At 34.2% G+C, this 21,220-nt stretch overlaps 1 protein-coding gene across 4 annotated transcripts in view; it reads right to left on the bottom strand.

The window, feature by feature from the left end:
• Window positions 1-21,220, bottom strand: part of SNX13 (sorting nexin 13) — a 130,527-nt gene that overhangs the window by 63,307 nt on the left and 46,000 nt on the right. For 3 of the 4 annotated variants that reach the window (XR_005526769.1, XM_039223473.1, XM_039223474.1), the window contains 5 exons: window positions 18,460-18,562; window positions 16,472-16,561; window positions 15,308-15,429; window positions 432-553; window positions 238-339 (listed from right to left, as the gene is read on the bottom strand). Coding sequence is in view for 3 of the 4 variants with exons in the window: in XM_039223473.1 (XP_039079404.1) it covers window positions 238-339; window positions 432-553; window positions 15,308-15,429; window positions 16,472-16,561; window positions 18,460-18,562 (539 nt within the window). In the remaining variant the exon portion in view is untranslated. Of the gene's footprint in view, window positions 1-237; window positions 340-431; window positions 563-5,457; window positions 5,516-15,307; window positions 15,430-16,471; window positions 16,562-18,459; window positions 18,563-21,220 lie in introns of those variants that run through there. The other variant, XM_039223476.1, reaches the window with a different exon arrangement.

Here is a 21,220-nt window from a genome sequence, read left to right as displayed (position 1 = left end):
GAGAGGTAATTTCTAATCACATCTTAAAATTTTAAAAATGACTTTTTAAAAAAAAAGAACCTGGAAACTAATTTTAAGAGTTAAAAAAATAAAATGAATAGTGACAGCGTCTATACTATACTACCGTTCCTGTAAAAATAATTTCACCTTATACCCTTCTATTTGTTGTTCTGCTAATTTGTCTCTAGCCATTCTGAACAGACACTGTTTTCCAAAGAGTTAAATTGAAAAGAAAACCTTCTTCATCTTTGGGAGAAGTGCACACTAGATCACGGCAAACATCCTTCTCCATTTCAACTTCAACTTCAAAGAAGGTATCCACAAGATCTTCTGCTGTACCTGGACAAAGAAAAGAACAATTCAAGACATACAGAATAATAAAGAAAAACAGATTTTAAAATCCTAATTTTCAAAGGGAATAAACACATTACCTTTTGCTTGATCATCTTTCTCTGTTATCTTCTGTTGAGCCTTTCTGAATACTCGTAGGTGTGTGCCAAAATCATCTACAATGCGTGTAGTAAAATAAGGTTGCCAGTCTATTTCTTTTGACCTTATAAAAAACACATTATATAAATGTTTTAATCAGAAAGTATAAACTCATTTTAATGACTCATAGACAACATGATTATCACAGAGACTGAATTTATTTATAATAAGATTTTGTTCACTTAATTACTATTACATCTTAGTCCTCCCTTTCACAAGACCCAAGGTTTATCAAATATACTTGACTAGGTCTGAACAATATTATGTGAACTAATACATCTGCCAAAGCTTAAAAATACTTTCCAAGTGCATAAAATAAATAGAAAAATATTTTTTCTAGTTATAACTGAAATGAATCTGACAACAGGTATATCATGTAATTTCTAACCCCACACATAAGAAAACATTAGGGATTCAGAAGGTTTTGTTTGCATTTAAAAGAGCATTTGAGACCTCTCTTGATTCCTTCTGAACCCGTACTGAATTCTCCACATTCTTCTCCTTAATTATACAGCCCAAGTTCTGAACCAAATACCACAAACCCAGTTCTGGTTTGGGTTTGCAGATACTAGCACTTAAAAACTTGACCATCTGAAATATAGTCACACAGAAATAGTTGAAAAAATGATATAAAAAGCCACACTATCCATGAAAAAGATGATTAATAATTTTATTGTTACCTAGTACTCTATTTCAAAAGTAACAAACCTCAAGAAACATTGGTAATTTAGTACACCAGTGGAACAAATAACAAAACAGAGAAGCCAAAAACAGTTTACACCTGTTCTTGGAATAAGTGATATTTTTAAATAAACCATTTTTCCAGTGCTATTTTCCTTAAATTAGCATTCAAATTAATTCACCCTTTTTTGAAACAAACCAAGTACATAAAAGACAGAATCTATTCATGAAGATCGGTGAGAGAAGAGCAAAGAAAAAGTAATGTATAATTCACTACATTATTTACCCAAACATCTATATTAAAGAAGCTAATGAGGAAATTAACTTGATTATTGTTGCATTTCTGGAGAAAACTTAAAGGTGGTAGTAACTGTAACAGATGCCTGTTTTCAAATAAAAACAGAAGTTATTAACACTCTTCATATTTTTTAAATGAACAACTGTAATTTTGTTACATATATGGGAAGAAACAATTAACTACAAGTACATGAACACAAAAACAAATTAACTTTAAAAAGGTAACCTGCACTCAGGGATCTGAAAAGGGGTTAACATTATTTAGAGTACTAAAAGAGCCAGAGTATATTTAGTAACAATACTCAGCCTCAATTTAAAACTAAAAATAAAAATTTAAATCTAGCAGTCTCTAGAGTCTTCTTTATTCTCATTTAAAAAAAAATAAAAGGGGCACTTGGGTGGCTCAGTAAGTTAACCATCCACTCTTGGGTTTTGGCTCAAGCCATCATCTCACGGTTCATGAATCTGAGCCCTGCATGGGGGTTCACGCTGACAGTAAGGAGCCTGCTTGGGATTCTCTCTCTCCTTCTCTCTCTGCCCCCTCTCAAAACAAATAAACTTTAAAAATAAATAAACAGAAAAAAATCACAATCTGTATAAGCATATTTCAAAAATCTTGACATGAGTTATTTATAAAAATCATCGATAACTCAAAATTTCAAAATAAAAATCAGCTGGTATAGGTCATTACTCATTTAATCCATACACGGCTCATTCTAACAAATTTAGAAGAAAGCTGAATATATAGCCTTTCAAATTATACCTGTTTCATTTCATGATACAATGCAATTTATATATTTTGTTGAAATTTTCAAACAAAATACAGTTTACTAATTTTTAAAATATTTTAATTTTATTTGAGAGAGAGAGAGCGAATGAGCAAGAGAAGGGCAAAGGGAAACAAAGGGAGAATCTGAAGCAGACTCCACACTCAATACAGAGCCCATCTCAGAGCTCAGTCTCACAGCTCTAAAATCATGCTTTCAATTTACTAATTTTAGAAGGTGCTTTCAACCCATTGCAACTCATTACAGGGAGCAACACTGAAAATAAGTGAAAATAAGCAATGCAAACACAAAATTTATTTTAAATTTAAAATAGGGATTTCAATATATAAATATGTTGAGGATACAGAAAACAGAGAACATGGTATTCTAATCTCTAGCCAAGGTCACTATTTTCTCTTTGCTTGACTCATTTTCACTGAGTATGTGCAAATTTAATGTTAATCTTAACTCAAAGGAACTCTTCTAGGTTAGGAAGATAAAAAGTAGCATGCTGCTTCCCTTTGTAAATTAGAAAAACATACACTAAAATTTTCTAGTAGTATTTATCTTTAAGATTTTTTTAAAGTATTCTGAAGACGGGGGCGCCTGGGTTAAGCGCTCAGTCGGTTAAGCGGCCGACCTCGGCTCAGGTTATGATCTTGCAGTTCATGGCTTCGAGCCCCGCGTCAGGCTCTGTGCTGACAGCTCAGAACCTGGAGCCTGCTTCACATTCTGTGTCTCCCCCCTCTCTCTGCCCTTCCCCAGCTAATGCTGTGTGTCTCTCTCTCCAAAAATAAACAAACATTAAAATTTTTTTAAATAAATATTCTGAAGACAGTGAAGTACTTTTGAAAATTAAATTATCTAATATTTAATAAAATTAAATTATCTAATAAATGGAGCATGAATATAAAAATCAATTAAAAATCATTCGATTTATGTGACAGCCATACTTCCTTCTATTGATCCATATGTAGCTGTCTATTAGAGATCTTAGTATCAATTATTCTTAAATTATACCTACAAGTCAAGGCTCTTTTTCACTTTGTTTAAACTATTGTCCCACATGATTCCTATTCTAATAAAAACACTTGGATTATTACACAATAAACCCTATTACCTACACTTTTATTTTATTACTATTATAAGCTTTTTATTACTACTATAAGACTTTAAATATAGGAGAGCATTATTTCCTATATGACCAAGAGGATAAGTGATATAGTCAAACCTACCCTGAGATTCTAAAATTTACAACAGGACCCTGACGCCTTTGTCATAGCTTGACAGAATGGTTGTAAAAATTACGAAAGTTAACTAGGAATGCAAACAAGTAACGAAGTTTATTAAAGTAAAAGAGCAAAAACCAACCCATAAAGTGTACCTCTCTGAACATATATTTGCATGCCTTTATCTCCATCCCTAATGCCAGCATTCAATTCCTGGACTTTTATTTTAAATGGTTTCTCATGTTTACCATCTTTCAATCCCCATCATTTGTTACTCATACAGCAGCCAGAGTGATCTTTTTAAAAATACAAATATGACAGAACAAAATAAAATATTCAAAAACTCTTCAATAACTCCCCACTGATCTGAGGGCTAAGCATGAATACTTTCTCTAAGAACTTACATACCCAGGATGACCCTGCTTACTTCCTCATCACCATCTGTTCCACCCCTCTTACTTCCTTTCTGTTCTGCTGACTCACAGGCTCTTTCCCTTTTTCAAACTCAAATATTCCCTGTCTTATCTCAGAGCCTCTAGATAGGCTGATCCCTCTGCCAAGTTTGTTCACCCCTACCCAACCTCCACACATTTCCCTTTTCTCCCCCACATTCACTTGACAATTCCCACTTATTTTAGAGTTCATTTAAAAAGTCAGATTCACTCTGCAGCCTTCCCTGACCCTCGCTCTTTTCCCTCTCTGACTTATTTCTTCAAACTAGGTATGGATCTGCAGTAATACAATGTCATAACACCAAATTTTTCAGTTTTTATAGCACTTACAACCTACAGTTAAATAATTCAACTGCTAGAGATGAATTTAATTGCTGAGATAAAAATTTCAGGAAGCCAGAGACTTTGCTTTATTCTGTGTTTTTCTTATTCACAACAGTATTTCCCATGGCTAAATAACGTGCTGAACATTGGGAGCACTCGATGTATTGATTTATTGATTCCCCATTTCAAAATGTCAAAACATTTCTTATTACTTTTGCCTTTCTAAATCCCAAAGTTACTTACTGCTAATACGAAAATAAGACAATGAATATCCCAAATATGGGGGCTGACAATGAGCTCATATAAATTACATCCCTGGTTCCATCTATGCTAAGCAGTGTACAACTCATCACCAGTAACGCAAAAACACACCAAAATCACGTAGCTATTTCTGTAAAAGAGCATCATTTCATTAGTTGTGAAATTCAGCAAGTCACATCACTTCCCAAAGTTTGTTTTCTCTAAGGACAGTTAAGAGCTTTAAGAGTCTGTGATTAAACAACCTGAACACCCATCCAAATGTGTGTATCCCAGTTAAACTTATTATAATCATCATTTAATTTACTTCTACACAGTTGGAAGAAATATGAGAATGGCAAGGCAGTTTCAATAAAACTGTCTTTTGCTTTGAAATTTTACTCAAAGCTAGGTGTTAAATGGATTATAGTTGAATCAGGTGTACAGAAGACAACTCATGAAGTACTGGTGGAAAATCTTGAAGGACTCTGCATTCAGATTTGTTCACAAATGTCTTTAGTTGTCATACTATTTAAAAGGAACTAGACACCAAACTGTTGCAGTGTAGGAATGTTTTATTAAAGACAAAAGCCATGTTAATAACACTTAACAAAAACTTAGTCAAATGTAAGGTTTTCGTTTTACGATTTACATTAAAATGAAATATATGCATGACACCTTATGGTCAATTATTTTCATTTTCCTACCAGTTACCAGTTTTCCATGTCATCCTTCTCCGTGTATGTGTGTGTGTGTGTGTGTGTGTGTGTGTTGCATATACTGATGATAACTACACACAAAAGTAGAGGTTAAGTGATATGCTGTAATTTAAACAGATTAAATAAAGAAGCTACACTTCAAACAAATCTTATTGAATGAGTGGTATTGAAATGGGAGAAAGACAGGATATAGGAATGAGCAAAAGGAGGGAATGACCATGGTCTAGGCAAGGGTCATCATGTAGTAGATGCGCCTGACTAGGGAGGGGGTGGCTCTTTGGCAGTAAAGGCCGTCTTCACATTCTTTGCAGAATACTTTCCTGGAAAAGGTCTTTTATTAGAAAGGGGTAAAAGTAAAAACTGATTTTCCCATAAAAAATCCTGTAATAAATGTTGTGTTCCTGATATCACATTATATTTTGTTCAGAAATTACTACTAAGACCTTATCTGCAAACAGAACGACTGGCATTATATACTGTATAGTGTGTACATGTGTAAGTGTACATACACATACACACACACACACGTACATATGTGAAGGCTTTTAAAATATATATTAATCAATAAAGCAATATAATAACCAATCACATAAAATAATAATATATATTAATCTATATAATCTCTTTTACCTTCTATGTAAAAAATATAGACAGATCAATTCTATTAAATTTCTTTTAATCGGAAGTATTTTTGTGGGCTATCTAATTTCTCACATTTTTGAAAAAAAACCTTTACTATAGTAAAATTCCTACTTTTTCCTGGATAGATTTTATTTATTTTTTTATTTTTTTTTTTTATTTTTTTTTATTTTTTTTTTTTAATTTTTTTTAATGTTTTATTTATTTTTAGGAGAGAGAGAGCGTGAGCAGGGGAGGGTCAGAGAGAGAGGGNTGTTTTATTTATTTTTAGGAGAGAGAGAGCGTGAGCAGGGGAGGGTCAGAGAGAGAGGGAGTCACAGGCTGAAACAGGCTCCGGGCTCTGAGCTGGCAGTCAGCACAGAGCCCGACGCAGGGCCCGAACCCACGGACCGCGAGATCATGACCCAAGCGAAAGTCGGACGTTTAACCGACTAAGCCACCCAGGCACCCCTATTTTTTATTTTTTAATGTTTTATTTATTTCTAGGAGAGAGAGAGAGAGAGACAGCGTGATTAGGGGAGGGTCAGAGAGAGAGGGAGACACAGAATCTGAAGTAGGCTCCAGGCTCTGAGTTAGCTGTCAGCACAGAGCCTGACGCGGGGCTCGAACCCACCAACCGCGAGATCATGACCTAAGCGAAAGTCGGACGCTTAACTGACTAAGCCACCCAGGCGCTCCCTGGATAGATTTTAATAAGTAAGAATCTTTGAGGAGATTTTGAGAACAATTTTATTCCAAGGCTTTTGATCAACCGATCCAAAGACATCTTTTATTAAAAGTAGGTGGTCTGTTAAAGAATCCCTTCTTCTTGAGTCACTGAATCAGGGACTAACTTCCCCCTCATAATCCACTATTAGAAAGGATACAAGCTTTAAAATAAACCTTTATTTACTTCAGGAGCCCTTGAAGGACTACTTTGTTAGTGTCAAAACCTTCAGCCTGAAATTGAATTTGAGCATATTTTTAAGGCACAGAACTGTAAACTTGCTTCTAAATCCATTAAAAGAATTACCCTTCTTCCAATCTCAATTTTCTCATAAAAACACATTATAGTAACCATCTCTCTAGAGCACCTTTGTTTCCCTTTTAAAATCTATTTTAAAAATCTAGTTATAAGGATATGAATAATGAAACTTTTTTTTCACACTACTGAACTTACATAAATTTACTATTACTCTCTACCATAATCCTCAAATATATATAAAAGAACTAAATCATCAACCACACAAGGAAATAAGTTTCACTGCTTCCTGGTTACAAATCAGTCCGCTCCCTTTATTGGACGTAACTCTTCCCACTGGGGAAAAAAAAAAGTGGGAGAGTCAAATGTGCATATTCCTTTTTCTAGTTTGATGCTCAGTGACTTCCTGCCAACAGCTTAAAATCAACCATGGTAGGAATATTTACACTTCACAAAACTAAACTTCTGAAACCACAAATTTATTTTCACCATTCTATAAAGAATAGCAGCCATTTGGATAATAAATTTTTTATATTTACATTGATACAAGACTTAACCATTGAGTAAAGATTAGTCCACTAAATGTCTTTTATGTCTAAAGTCAAGCATTCTTCCTGACCACATGGAAATATAATGAAAGGTGTAAACAAACTTTATTATCATTCTACTCTAAGACCTCCTACTAATAAAACAATAGACTAGAGGAGTGCTTTAATTCCTAAGTAAATTAAATTTAATTAGCAACATTAGAAACCATAAAAAATAACTCCCCAAATGGTATTCAAAATGTAATGTATGAAAGAGTATGTGAGTGCATGTTTTGAGGATGAGGTATGACTGGAAAAATAAAAACAAACTGAGATTAGTACCAACCTGACCAAGGGGTCTTAGCATTTTAGAATTTCAAGGGACCTGAAATAATTACAAGCCCCTATCATTATAGAGCCTGACTTCAGTTACTTACTCTAGATTATACAGTTAGTGAGATCAAGGCTTTATTTATTTATTTTTTAAAAAAGTTTGTATCTGAGAGTGAGAGAGAGCACTAGCAGGGAAGGGCAGAGAGGCAGACATAGAATCTGAGCAGGCTCCAGGCTCCACACTGTTAGCACTGAGTCCGACACGGGGAACTCATGAACCAGAAGATTATGACCCAAGCTGAAGTCGGTTGCTTAACTGAAGAACCACCCAGGCACTCCAAGGCTTTGTTTAAAAAATAAATCAGTGTTCTTGGGGTGCCTGGGTGGCTCAGTTGGTTGAGTGCCTAACTTCGGCTCAGATCATGATCTCACAGTCTGTGGGTTTGAGCCCCGCATCCAGCTCTGTGCTGACAACTCAGAGACTGGAGCCTGCTTGGGATTCTGTGTCTCCTTCTCTCTCTGCCCCTCCCCCGCTTATGTTCTATCTCCTAACTGTCTCTCTCAAGAATAAACATTAAAAAAATAAGAAGTAAATAAAAGTAAATAAATAAATCAGGGTTCTTAATTTTCCATTCAGTGTTTTCTTTACCGTACCTTAAGAACACAAAACCTCCTGACTCTTAAACTTATAAGCAAATTGAAATAAATGGGAAAAAATTTTAGGCATGCAGTTTTATATAACCATATTAAAGGAAATTATATTTAGCGAACTCTAACACCCCATAGGATGTTCAATTCTATATCCTGTGCCCCAATGCTTCAAAGAGATTAAGGATCCAGATGTTCTAAAGGACGCAGATCTCAGAATACAATTAACAACACACATGAGGCACATTCACCTATTTTAGATGGTGAGTATAAAGAACACAGTGCTGGAAGCCTTAATCAACTTATAGGAAAGGAAAAAAAATAACCTAGGACTAAGTGTGCACCCTCTTAGATATAAGGTTAAGTATTAAAAAATTTTATTAATAAACAAGCTTTCTAGTAAAATGTACCTGACAAATGAAATATTCCTAGACACCACATAAAATATATCAAAATTCTGTAGGGAAAAAGTTACCAAAAGTCATAAATGGGCCTCAGTTAAGAAGAATTTGACTAGTTACTATTTAATCACATACAAAAACATTATATTAAGCATTTACAGATCACTTCCCAAAGAAATAAAGGGATGTGGCTGCCATCCTAGATATTTTTATTGCTCATTACCAAATGTTTCTATCTTCTGTCTCTAGCTATAAAAGTAATATCGTCCCACTCTGTAAAATGTAATTTCCTTCTTTTTTTTTTAAATTTATTTTTGAGAGACAGAGAGAAAGCACAAGTAGAGGAGGGGCACAGAGAGAGGGAGACAAAGAATCCGAAGCAGGCTCCAGGCTCTGAGCTGTCAGCACAGAGCCCAACGTGGGACTTGAGCCTACAAACTGTGACATGACCTGAGTCAAAGTGAGACACTTAACCAACTGAGCTACCCAGGGACCCCAAATGTAATTTCTTTAATTTTTAAGCATCAGCCTTAATCAGCCATAAATCCACAATCCAAAGATTAGTTAATATTTTAGTGTATTTCCCATCAGTCTCTTTGCTACGCAAGCATATTTACAGTTTTCTTACACAGCTAATACACTATGTTGAATGGTTTTTATTCTAATGTTTCCTATTTAACAATGTTTCCTAAATATTTCCTAAATATTTTAATGACTACAAAACGAATTCAAGAGTCAGAAAACTTGTTTCCTAATGAGTCAAACAGCAATTTTTTAGGCTTTGCAGACCACACTGTCTGGGTCACAACTAGTCAGCTCTGCCTGTGTAGCAAGCAGCCATGGTCAAAAATGCAAACAAATGAGTGTAACTGTCCAATAAAACTGTACTTACAAAAACTGTCTACGATATACTATACCCAATAAAATTACAAATAACCTAATTTTAAATGGGGAAAAATCTGAATAGATACCCTCTCAAGAAGCTATACAACAAATAACTCATAAGCCCATGAAAAAATGCTCAATATCACTACCTATCAGGGATATGCAAATCAAAACCATAATGAAATACCACTTCACACCCAATAAGACAGCTGTAATCAAAAAGACAGACAATATCACAGACTGCCTGTCTGGTACAATCGGAAGAGCATGCAACTCTTGATCTCAAGTTCATGAATTCAAGCTCCATGTCAGGTACGAGATTACTTAAATAAATAAAACTTGAAGAATAAAGAAAAGAAAAAATCAAGTGTCAGTGAGGACATGGAGAAATCGGAACCCGCATACAGTATTGGTGAGAATATGCAGCCACTTTGTAAAACAAAGAGAAATATGTCTCTTGTACATCCAAGAGAAATGAAAATGTAAGTCCACAGAAAAACCTGTACATGAATGTTCATAGTACCATTCTTCATAATACCCAAAAGGTGGAAACAATCTACATGTCCACCAACGAATGAATAAACAAAATGTGGTTTAACTATCTATATGAAATGTTATTCAGCAATAATAAAGAGTAAGTAATAACATATGCTATATGAATGAACCTTGAAAACATACTAAGTGAAAGAAGCCAATCACAAAAGGACATATAAGTAGGAGGAACAGAAATTATGTAAGGGTTGCCTAGAACTAGTTACTCTGGGGTGGGGGGGCAGGCATATAGGGAGTGAATGACAGCAGATACAGTTTCATTAAAGCATTCTTAAATTGATTGTGATGAAGACTGCATAACTCTACAAATACAATAAAAGCCACTGGCTTTAAGTAAGTTGTGTGGTATGTGAATTATGTAGTATACAATTAACAACCTCTTGTCTACTCTACACATGTAAAAACATTAAGTTATTTTCCCTTCTTTAAAATACTTAATGGTTCCTGGGGAGCAGCTGGCTGGCTCATGTGGTGGGGTGTACAACTCTTGATCTCAGCGTTGTGGGTTCGAGCCCCACAGTGGGTGTAGAGATTACTTAAAAATAAAATCTTTAAAATAAGTAAACAAATAAATAATCTAATTGTTTTTGTTGTACTGTAGTAAACAGGACAACAATCATCTTTTTAAGTAGAGTGAGTTTTAAATTTTTTTTTAATGTTTATTTATACTAGAGAGAGAAAGAGAGAGAGCATGAGTGGGGGAAGGGCAGAGAGAGAGGGAGAGACAAAATCTGAAGCAGGCTCCAGGATCTGAGATGTCACCACAGAGCCTGACACGGGGCTCAAACCCATGAGCCATGGCATCATGATCTGAGCCAAGTCAGACACTTAACTGACTGAGCCACCCAGGCACCCCAGATTAAAGTCAGTTTTAAGCTGTTTTCAAATGGCAAAGCATAAGAAAATGGCGAAAGAGTATACAACTTTACTGTTACAAATGTCCATTATCTGCATTGTGCTTGCCTTTTGGAGGAGTCTGGGAACACGTGATCTATTACTTCTATGGCAAAGGTTTTGAGAAAAATGGCTAAACTTTCAGAACATATCTCCCATCATTCCAGAAAGACTGATACCATTAGTATCCACTGAATCCTGGAATATACATAGCCATACCTCCTCCTCCTATGAGAAAACCCTTTCGGAAGAACACAGTGTGGCATTAGAATAAATCTCCTTTCTGCTAATCTCGGGATTGAGGGGAACAGAGGTGGAGGAACAGAGTTGCCACACCTTACCCGTGAGTTCAATAAAGCTACTTGATCACTTGTATCTCCCTATGGCTTCTACTACACTAACCTTATCCCCGTTTTCAGAACTTTGCTCTTTCCTAACATGTCCTAACATGCTTTCTGAACATCATCTCATTTGGCCCTCACAATTCTATATTTGCTACTAGTATTATTATTTTACATATATGGTAAGAAATTTTAAGTACACTGTAACTCAATGGTACAGGTAGAATTATAATACAGATATCCCAGGGCTCTCAGTGCTGTATCATAATATCTTATTTGAAGAAGGAATAAAAATACATAGGTTATCACTGATACAACCCCTAAAGCTCCAGCCTAGTTCATACCCAGGTTCTACCACAGAGAACTCAAGTGTGCTCTATGAAGTTTTCCATCCCTAAACTGCTACTAGAGTAACAGATACTCATGTTAACACAAAGTACTTTCTCACATGTGATGTCATTTAAAACTAACAACCCATATCATAAGTAGATGTGGGTTATCACCAGACTCAAAGAATTTATATATTCTGTTCATTCAAGGTCATAGAGATTAATAAATAATAGCATAACAGCTCAAAATCAGGACTTCAAACTCTTCACATGTCTTTTTCTTCCTGTTATGTCTCAAAATTAGCTTTAGCTTTTCATTTTATGCTAATTCCCTATAATTATTTCCTCAAATAATGAATAACTATGACCACTAAAATTGAGGGGTTCAAAATTTTTTTCTGGGTTCATAGGCCCTTTTTAAAATGAAATCTGTAAAACATTAAAAAAAAAATTAAAAAAAAAAGGGGGGGGGTGCCTGGGTGGCTTAATCGGTTAAGCATCCGACTTTCGCTTAGGTCATGATCTTGCAGTTCGTGGGTTCGAGCCCCGCGTCGGGCTCTGTGCTGACTGCCAGCTCAGAGCCTGGAGCCTGTTTCAGTCTGTGACTCCCTCTCTCTCTGACCCTTCCCTGCTCACGCTGTCTCTCTCTCTCTCTCTCTCCTAGAAATAAATAAAACATTAAAAAAAAAAATTTTTTTAATAAAATGAAATCTGTAATCACCCAAATAAAAAAACAGTTTTGCATACACTTTCAGGGCTTCATGGGCCCCTATAGAAGACTGTAACTTGAAGCACAGAGGTAATAACGTAATGCTTCTGTTAAATGCTCCAGAGACAATTAATAGTACAGAACAAGGATGGAAGTAGTGTTCAAATGATTGCAAACACACCTAATTTCGACACTATCATTGAAAACAATCATAGAGACTCTGAAAACAATCCTGTTTTCCTGTTAGTAGCAACAGGATAGATACCTGTTAGATACCTGTTAGTAGTAAAACAAAAAGTCAACAAAGAACAAAAATAAAGTCATTCATACGGATGGCACAATTACTGAGCCTTACTGAATGTTAGAGACTTTACTTTGCATCATTTTTTGCCTGAAAACAGCCTCAAAACTACCTTTGTTATCATCAGCCTATTCCGACTGAGGAAACTAAGGTTCAAAAGAAGAGGATTTATTTGTCCAAAAATTAAGGTCAATAAGAAAGCAAAGATCAGGTCAGTCTAGGATGGAAGAAACCTGACTCTTCCTGCAATCACCCAAATATTCAGCCTGGTAGCATACAATGTTACAAAAGGGGGAAAAGAATAAAAACAAAATAATTCACTACATGAAGCGTAAAGAAAAGGAGGTTTGGGGGATCAAAAACAGGGAAAGTAGTTCAATGAGAGGTAAAAACGGGGGAAACTAGGATGAAAATCTTAAGGGTTTTTTTGTTTTGTTTTTTTTGAGATAGGGAGCATGAGTGGGGAAGAAGCAGAGAGAGAGGGGGAAAGGAGAAAAGGGGGAGAGGGGGAGAGGGAGAGAGAGAAAGAGTGAGAGAGAGAATCCCAAGCAGGCTCCCCACTGCCAGCAGTGAGACCAAGGCAGGGCTGGAACTCACAAACCATGAGATCATGACGTGAGCCAAAGTCGGCTGCTTAACTGACTGAGCTACCCAGGCGCCCCTAAGATGAAAAATCTAGATCATAAGATATCTGGTAGGGAATGGAGGAATGAATATTAGAATGTGGATAATCTTGGACTAATCAATCTTCCTGGACCTTAGCTTCCTCATCTGTGAAATTATAAATAAATGGTGGAGGGCATTAAAAATTTCAATTTCAAATTGCTTCACAATATAAAAAACATTTTTGCAAGTGTTATTTTCATTACATTTCATCAAACAAGGATCCTGTTTTATTCACTGCAGTATCTGCAGCACCTGGTTGGTACAAAGTAGACACAAAATATAAATTGAATGAATTAAATAAATTTGATGCCAACAATCATGCTGTAAGGAATACAGAACAGGGAAGGTATTATTATGCTTATTTCACATACGAGAAAAACCAAGATTCAAAAAGTTTAAAATACTTTTTCATAGTTCCATAGCTAAGTAGTAAAGCAGAACACAAACTCAAGCCTCCCAATTACTAGCTCAAAGTTCTTTCCAGGTCTAAAATTTCTTATATTTCAATTTATACTTAGGTAGTCAGATACATCAATGATGAACTCTTATTCCCACCTTCCCAAAGGTTAAAAAAAAAGAGTTATTAGGATGATGTTACTATAGAAAGTAGTGAATGACTAATTCAGAAGAGTTATCTGAAAGAATACCTAACACTCAATAATTTTATATATATATAAATTTTATATATATACATACATATAAATATATATGAAATAAAGGAGATAAAATCTAATCTCTGACTTTTGATTAGACTTTACTTTCTGTGTTCCACAGTAAGTGTGCACTTGTAGTGATAGCTGGCTACTCTGCAAATGTTTGCTGTTAACACTGAGGGAGAAGGAGCTCAGATCTCTCTCTCTAAGTAAGGTTATTATTCAAACCATAAGCATGACTGCCAGCCTCCCCAGTAACCTGAGGTTCAGGAACTAAACTCCTACTCTAAAGTTTAGGATTAACTAAATTATAGTTGGAAAGTCCTGACAGGATAGCATGAGCTAGAAACATCGATGTGCACAGAGATGAAAATGCAGTAGAAAGCCCTAGGGCAAAGCTCTAATTCTTCAAGAGTGTCAAAAGTACAAGACAGTATTTCAAGAACTTAAGTGGGGAAGAAGAGGGGTTAGCTGAAAAATAACACCTTCAGATTAGAAAGTGTACTCAAGGCCAAGGCACGCAACTTCCTGCCCTGAGGCTACAAGCTAGAAGGAAAAGCTTTGTGTGTGGTGGATAACAAAATCTTTTAATAAAAAAAAAATTGCAAACTCATCCAAACATAAAATTCTCTTTCAAAAATAAGTAATTTCTGGATATGAAATGGCCACCCAAAAAATCAAGGAGTTTAAATACAATGATATAGACCAAAATATTTTGTCATAAGGTAGGTAGTATATAAGCAAGTTTTGTAATGTGAAAAATTTAGTATATCTCCTAAAAATTTCTTAAAGCAAACTCATCAAAACATACTCCCTTCTGAAAATAAACTGAATAGTCTATACTGACTTAAGGCTCCTTTGGTTTCTTCTCGCCCTAAAAGGACTTCTACTAGGTATGTGTCAAAAGTAGATTAGTAAAGTGAAACTATTTCCATGGCACTAAAATAAAACAGCGTATCTGGGTAAGAGGGTGGGAAAAGGTATTCTCAGTAAGTGGGGTGGAAAGACACATGACTGGACCTTGAGGAAGAAACTGACATTCACACAGAGATCAAGGCTTAATCAATATCAGCATTCTGTAAATATAAAGGTTAAATTTAAAGAAGTGTAGATTTTTATGGCTCTAGTCTATAATCTGAGAGTTAACTCACAATAATAATCTACTGTTCTGCTTACCTTTTAATAATCAATTTTCCCCTCCCATTTAAAAGTCATTTTCCTTACTGGTATAAAGAATATATTTAAATTTTTCTTCATCAAACAGTGACCTTACCTAGTAGCAAATTGAATGAGTGCATTTTGAAGAGTCTGCCTAATTTCAAGAAGAAAAGATTCATCATCACTTAGTGTATAATACCAGTACTGGACATAATCCCTCAAGGAAAACTGGATAACCTAAAACAAAAATATTGGGAAAAATATATCTTTTCAGGATTTAAAAAGTTATCAATGGCACACTAAAACTTGAAAGGATTATTTACCAATTTATATTTACTCTCTACATACTAAACTGTGATTTTAAAAAAAAAAACTGCCTTTCTTACAAAAGCATCAATATGTTACAACATTTTTCAAAAACTTAAATTATTTTGGTGTCCCAATTCATCCACTGTCAAAATTTTGTAAAAATTAAAGAATTTTCTCTGGTCAATCCCCACCCTTATTCAGGTAAAGACAGAGTTTGCAAAAAAACATAAATTTTCAGTGTCATGATACAATCAAGAGTTTTAATTAGTTCAATGGAACGAGGTGCAAAATAATACCAATTGACCCTAATTCTCAAAAAGAAACCACTTTTCCAAGATTATATCATTAAATTTACTGTAGTCAAATTACAAAAAAGACAAAGGAGTTCATTTAATTCTAATACCTTGGATCCTGCAACAGTATTAAGTCAGTCAATAAAAAGCAAATAATACAACTGTGTGTATATTATTTTTGAAAATCAGATAAACTAAATATGAGTGAATCTATAAAAGAAATGTTAGAATTTTAAAGTGCATATTATAACAATCATATAATCAAATAAACATCAATAAAAATAACTGGGGGAGAATAATTTTTTAATCTAATTTTTAAATATTTTTTAATCAAATCAGGTATATCCATTTAAAAAATTATAAGAATAAAATGTCTGATTTTCCAAACAACTCAGTTTGTTCATCAGCTAGAGCATTTTAACTTTAAAATAATTAGAAATATTCATTATCAAAAAACATTTTTTTAAATGCAAATTCAAACAAAAGGCTTTAATATTACATAAACCACTTCATTACGAATGATTTCATAAATAAGGCACCATGTTATAGAATCCAAGGACAGCAGAATGAATTTACAGCATATTAATAAATAACAAAAATTATTTCCTACTCTTTTCAAAAGAAATACACCTTAATACACAATATAAGGAATCTGAATACCACATATGAAAACTCACTTGCTGCAGAGGTTCATCAATTATATTGGCACCTGTCAATCTTCTATCAATCTTTATAGTCCTGGCTTCTCGTTTCATTTCTTCTAAGCACTTAAAGAAAATCATAACATTTTAGTGCATAGTTTCCTAACTTAAAATCTCTACAGTTCACTTCTAACTGAATATTCATTGTAACTTCCTTGTCATCTTCAAGTCAGTCAGTAACAGCTTTATTTCTCAAGGTTGTGGTATAAACCAAACACTACTTCTCAAGTTAACAAAGTTAGACACCCAGAAAAAAATACTATTGTTATCCTCAAAAATTTAATAAAATCAGCAAATATTATTTATAATGTAAGAACACTGAAAATACATTGTTGCTGTATTTCAATTAAACTTCAAAACCATAAGTTAGTGTTTCAGGTGAGTCAAATTAATAATTGTCTTTATTAAACTCTCCTCCCTTCCCAGCCCATATACACAGCTGCCAAATGAATGTATTTTAATTAACTTTATTTAGGGATGATTTTTAGCAACTAAAGAAAATGAATTCCTCTATTTCTATGTAGTGTTCAGAAAGATCAACGGACTAGAAATACAGGAAAAGCAGTGGGACACTCTTTAATTAAAATTACGAACAAACAGCAAAGCACAAATATACACATAAAACATATGCTTCAAATTATAACATGCAATTGTTAAGATTTTTTTCATAAAATATACTTATACATCATTTTAGAAATAACAAATCAAAATCATTCTTTTTATACAATGTACTAAAAAAAGATTATAAGACTTAACTAGTCTTGACTGTGATTATTTCCATTTAGGATATTAATTTCTAGAGATTTCTTATCCTCTATTATGTACCATTCAAATGAATGAAAAATAATGGATGGCTAAGAAATGATCCAAGAAGAAAAGGTTCATTTCCTCAAAAAGATTTGTGAGCAAACTCAAAAGAATATATATTAACAGTAATCCTAAAGGAGGGTGGAAATAAGTCTCAAAGATGATTTTAAAAGTTGTATTAGAAAAAAAATTTATTAACATGAACGTTATTACGACAGGGTGAAATTCTTTTATTTCGGTAATATAAAATAATACTGTATATTAATATTTCTGCATCTCCTACATCTTAGCACGTAACAGACAAGTTAATAAGTGTAAAGTTAAAATAGAGGCATCGACTCCAGGCCATTTGTCTCTCCTCATACAAGATGAAACAAACCATCCTGTATACCACAAGAATTGAAGGCAATGCAAATCTGAAGCCTATCTTTAATACTGAATTCCAATTTATTTATGGATTATGACGTAAAAAATAGAAATATACCAACAGTCAAGATGATGTGAATAAAACTGGGCCTAAATTTAAAAATTATAGATACTACATAGTCTAACTGCAAGCTGTATTTTTCAAGTCAGTTAAAGAAAAGGGCCCATTTTCTCTCTGGTTTCTATGTAATTTATTTCATTCCAAATTTTGAACTCCTATGTTAAAGCAGCAGGACAGGCCCCAAATTTCTATCTTTTCCTACAACTTGCATTCCCACTTTTTAAGATCTAACACTAAAAACGTTCTCAAAGTAATCTTTTAAAAATACATTTTCTGGGACGCCTGGGTGGCTTAGTCGGTTAAGGGTCCGACTTTTGCTTAGGTCATGATCTCACGGTTCGTGGGTCCGGGCCCCGCGTCGGGCTCTGGGCTGACTGCCAGCTCAGAGCCTGGAGCCTGTTTCAGTCTGTGACTCCCTCTCTCTCTGACCCTCCCCTGCTCACGCTGTCTCTGTCTCTCTCTCCTAGAAATAAATAAAACATTAAAAAAAATTTTTTTTTAAATAAAAATAAAAATGCATTTTCTAAGCATGATGAGGAAAGTCTTCGATAAATGGAACATGAGCATTAGTGAATTATAGGAAAATCTGCCAAGCCATATAGATGACCACATTATCATCACTGCACAGAACAGGACTTTGAGGTTTCACACATTCCTTTACCCTATTTACCTTGGGAATCCCAGTTGATGTTGGAGGAAGAAATGAGTGTTCACACTGCTCTAGGTACTTCTCTGAGTTTGTTTTTCCAAACAGAAGAGTAACCACAAAACCCCTGGGGGGAAAAATTACAGATACAAAAACAAAATTTTATTATAAGTTAACACATCTACTACCAAATATATTTTTCAGATTTAATAGATGGCCTATCATTCACTAAAAAGCCAGTTTTTGACTTTGGCAAGGCATGTAATTAATAATTTTGTTACGTTCTGAAGTTTAAAACAACTATAAATATTTTATGAATTTACACAAGAGTACCTTTCAAGGTTTTTATGCAATATATTTCATAAAGAATCCCAGGCAACAAGTTCAAACTTTAGGAAAATCAGCCCTCAATAAATAAGTAGGCTAGCTAACCAAACACAAATGAGATTTAAATCCATAGCTAAAATCACACATTTCTGTAACTCTGTTAATTCATTAATGTGAGACAGTAACATAATTTGCCACTATGGAAATAAAATAAATAATAGCTATATAAAAAAAAAGATTTAATTTATAGGTTAAAATCAGACTGGAATTTAAAAATACATATAAATATATCCCAAAGGCTAATTGTTTTTGAAACAATTACGGAGGTGAGGTAAGATAAAAACTAGTTTAGAACTGCTTTACTGTAAGGATTTATTAAATGCTATCAATATTTTCTAGATTTAAAATTTACCAGTTAAACTAAGCACCACTAAGTAGATAGGAAATCTATAAAAGAAAACACATCAAATTCTAACTCTATAATGATCTTGGAGTAATCTTCCAACAATTTAAAGGCTGTAGTGACATGAAGGGAACTATGGAAAATTAACTATGGTCAGCCTCAACTCCTAAAAGGAATGTTCTTATAGTTCTCTGCTTTCTGTGGCTCTCTGTTACTTAGTATAAGGACCACAAAGGCAGAAAAAGGACTGGAGAAAACCAAGTCAAATGAGCCCAGGTCATCAATTCTATTTTTGTTTCTTTTTAAAAAGGCTGGCCTCAGAATTACCTAAATTTCACCTGTCTTGCATCTGCTATAATTAGTAAGAATCAAGTTGGCCCCATATTTCAGTTTTATCTAGTGATAAGCACATTTACAGACACAATAAAATGCTTATATTAACTTAAAAATGTTAACAAAAATATTTTCATGAAAAGACTGATAAAACACTAACCTTTGTCCAAAGTATGATAGTAGGAAAGCAAGCTAAGGAATGGTCTGATCTTACAAAGAACCTAATTAACGGTTTCAGCTTTGCGGTTTAAGTAAAATCAGGTGCTACAAATGACGGTCTCATCCAATACAACAGAATTATATTAAACAGCCCATAATATGGTATCAACAGTACTCCAAAATAATTTAAAACACATACACACGCACACACACACACAAATGCCTAAGTGATTTTGCTTCCAAAAGTTTTCTTTATATTAGAAAATAAAGAATTAGCTTTGAGTGTAAGCAAAATACATATATTATCAACAATGTAGAAGGGCAAACTGAAGAACAACAACAAAAAAAGGTGGTTTCCATAGGAAACTGTATTAATTCCTCTCAAAACTGCATTTTAAGGAAAAAAAATCTTTAAAAACTTACACAATAAAAAGGCAGTACAATTAAGAAATGGTTAGTATATGAAATGTAATTATTTTACTTAAGATTGATATTTAAAAGCCTATTTTCGTTCTTAAAATTCATAAAGCATTAAACCATGCTAAGTTACATTAAAGAAAAAACCATCATTCTTTGTAATTAAGACAAAATAGGAATGATTTGATTCAGGAATTATGGCATGCCTTGACCATAACAGATTAATCAAGAAATGCTTAATTAACCCCCAAAAACATTTTTAGGAGGCTTTCTAGTATTTAAGTTAAAGTCCCCTTACTGTAGCAGGGAATTTCACGGAGGTCAACAATCTGGAACAGTATATCCAATCAATTTATGATATAATATGAACTTAGAATTTCAGACCCTACCATGTGACTTTTAATATTATCTAGCTGAAGAGTTTTTAGTGGCCTTCACATACCCTCCAATATTCCATCTTATCTAAATATTTTACATGACTTTAGAAGTGTTTAAAAAAGACTTCGAGATTACTTCCTGATAAATCTGCAGACTCAAAAGGGAACAAGAAAAGTTACCATGACTCTGAAATGAATGGACTCATCACCCTTTCTCTCCTCCAAAACTTTATATGGAGCACTTTAGTGTAAAAGAAATGATTCTTCATTCCTGCACCTTCCAAAGGATCCTAGGGCTCCTGCTGACAAATAAAGCTACAATTTCCTCCCTTTCTGAAATATTGGAAAATATTCTGAAATCCTTCTCCATCACTTTGGCCAAGTGATTTCATTTAGTGAAATAAAAGAAACATCTCAGAACAGTCTCCTTTGCCATCATTAAATCAGCCATGATGCTGTAATGAGGTGCAACCATGCTGCTCTGGTCTTAATTTGTGACAAAGGAGTGTCTTATGAAGCACAGGACAGCTGCAAATCTATAGTCTTCAATCATCTTTATAATCAATAAAGATATTCAAAATTCCATTTACTAATTCCTATGGCTTATTTCCAAATGTTTCAGTATATGGTATCATATCTAAGTAATAATGAAAATATTAAATCTGGGGGCGCCTGGGTGGCTTAGTCGGTTAAGCGTCCGACTTTCGCTTAGGTCATGATCTCACGGTTCGTGGGTTCGAGCCCCGCGTCGGGCTCTGTGCTGACTGCC

The sequence above is a fragment of the Hyaena hyaena genome, unplaced genomic scaffold (assembly GCF_003009895.1).
Source record: "Hyaena hyaena isolate Hyena2069 unplaced genomic scaffold, ASM300989v1 scaffold_1360, whole genome shotgun sequence".
Lineage (NCBI taxonomy): Eukaryota > Metazoa > Chordata > Mammalia > Carnivora > Hyaenidae > Hyaena > Hyaena hyaena.
This window is presented reverse-complemented; position numbering and strand designations above follow the sequence as displayed.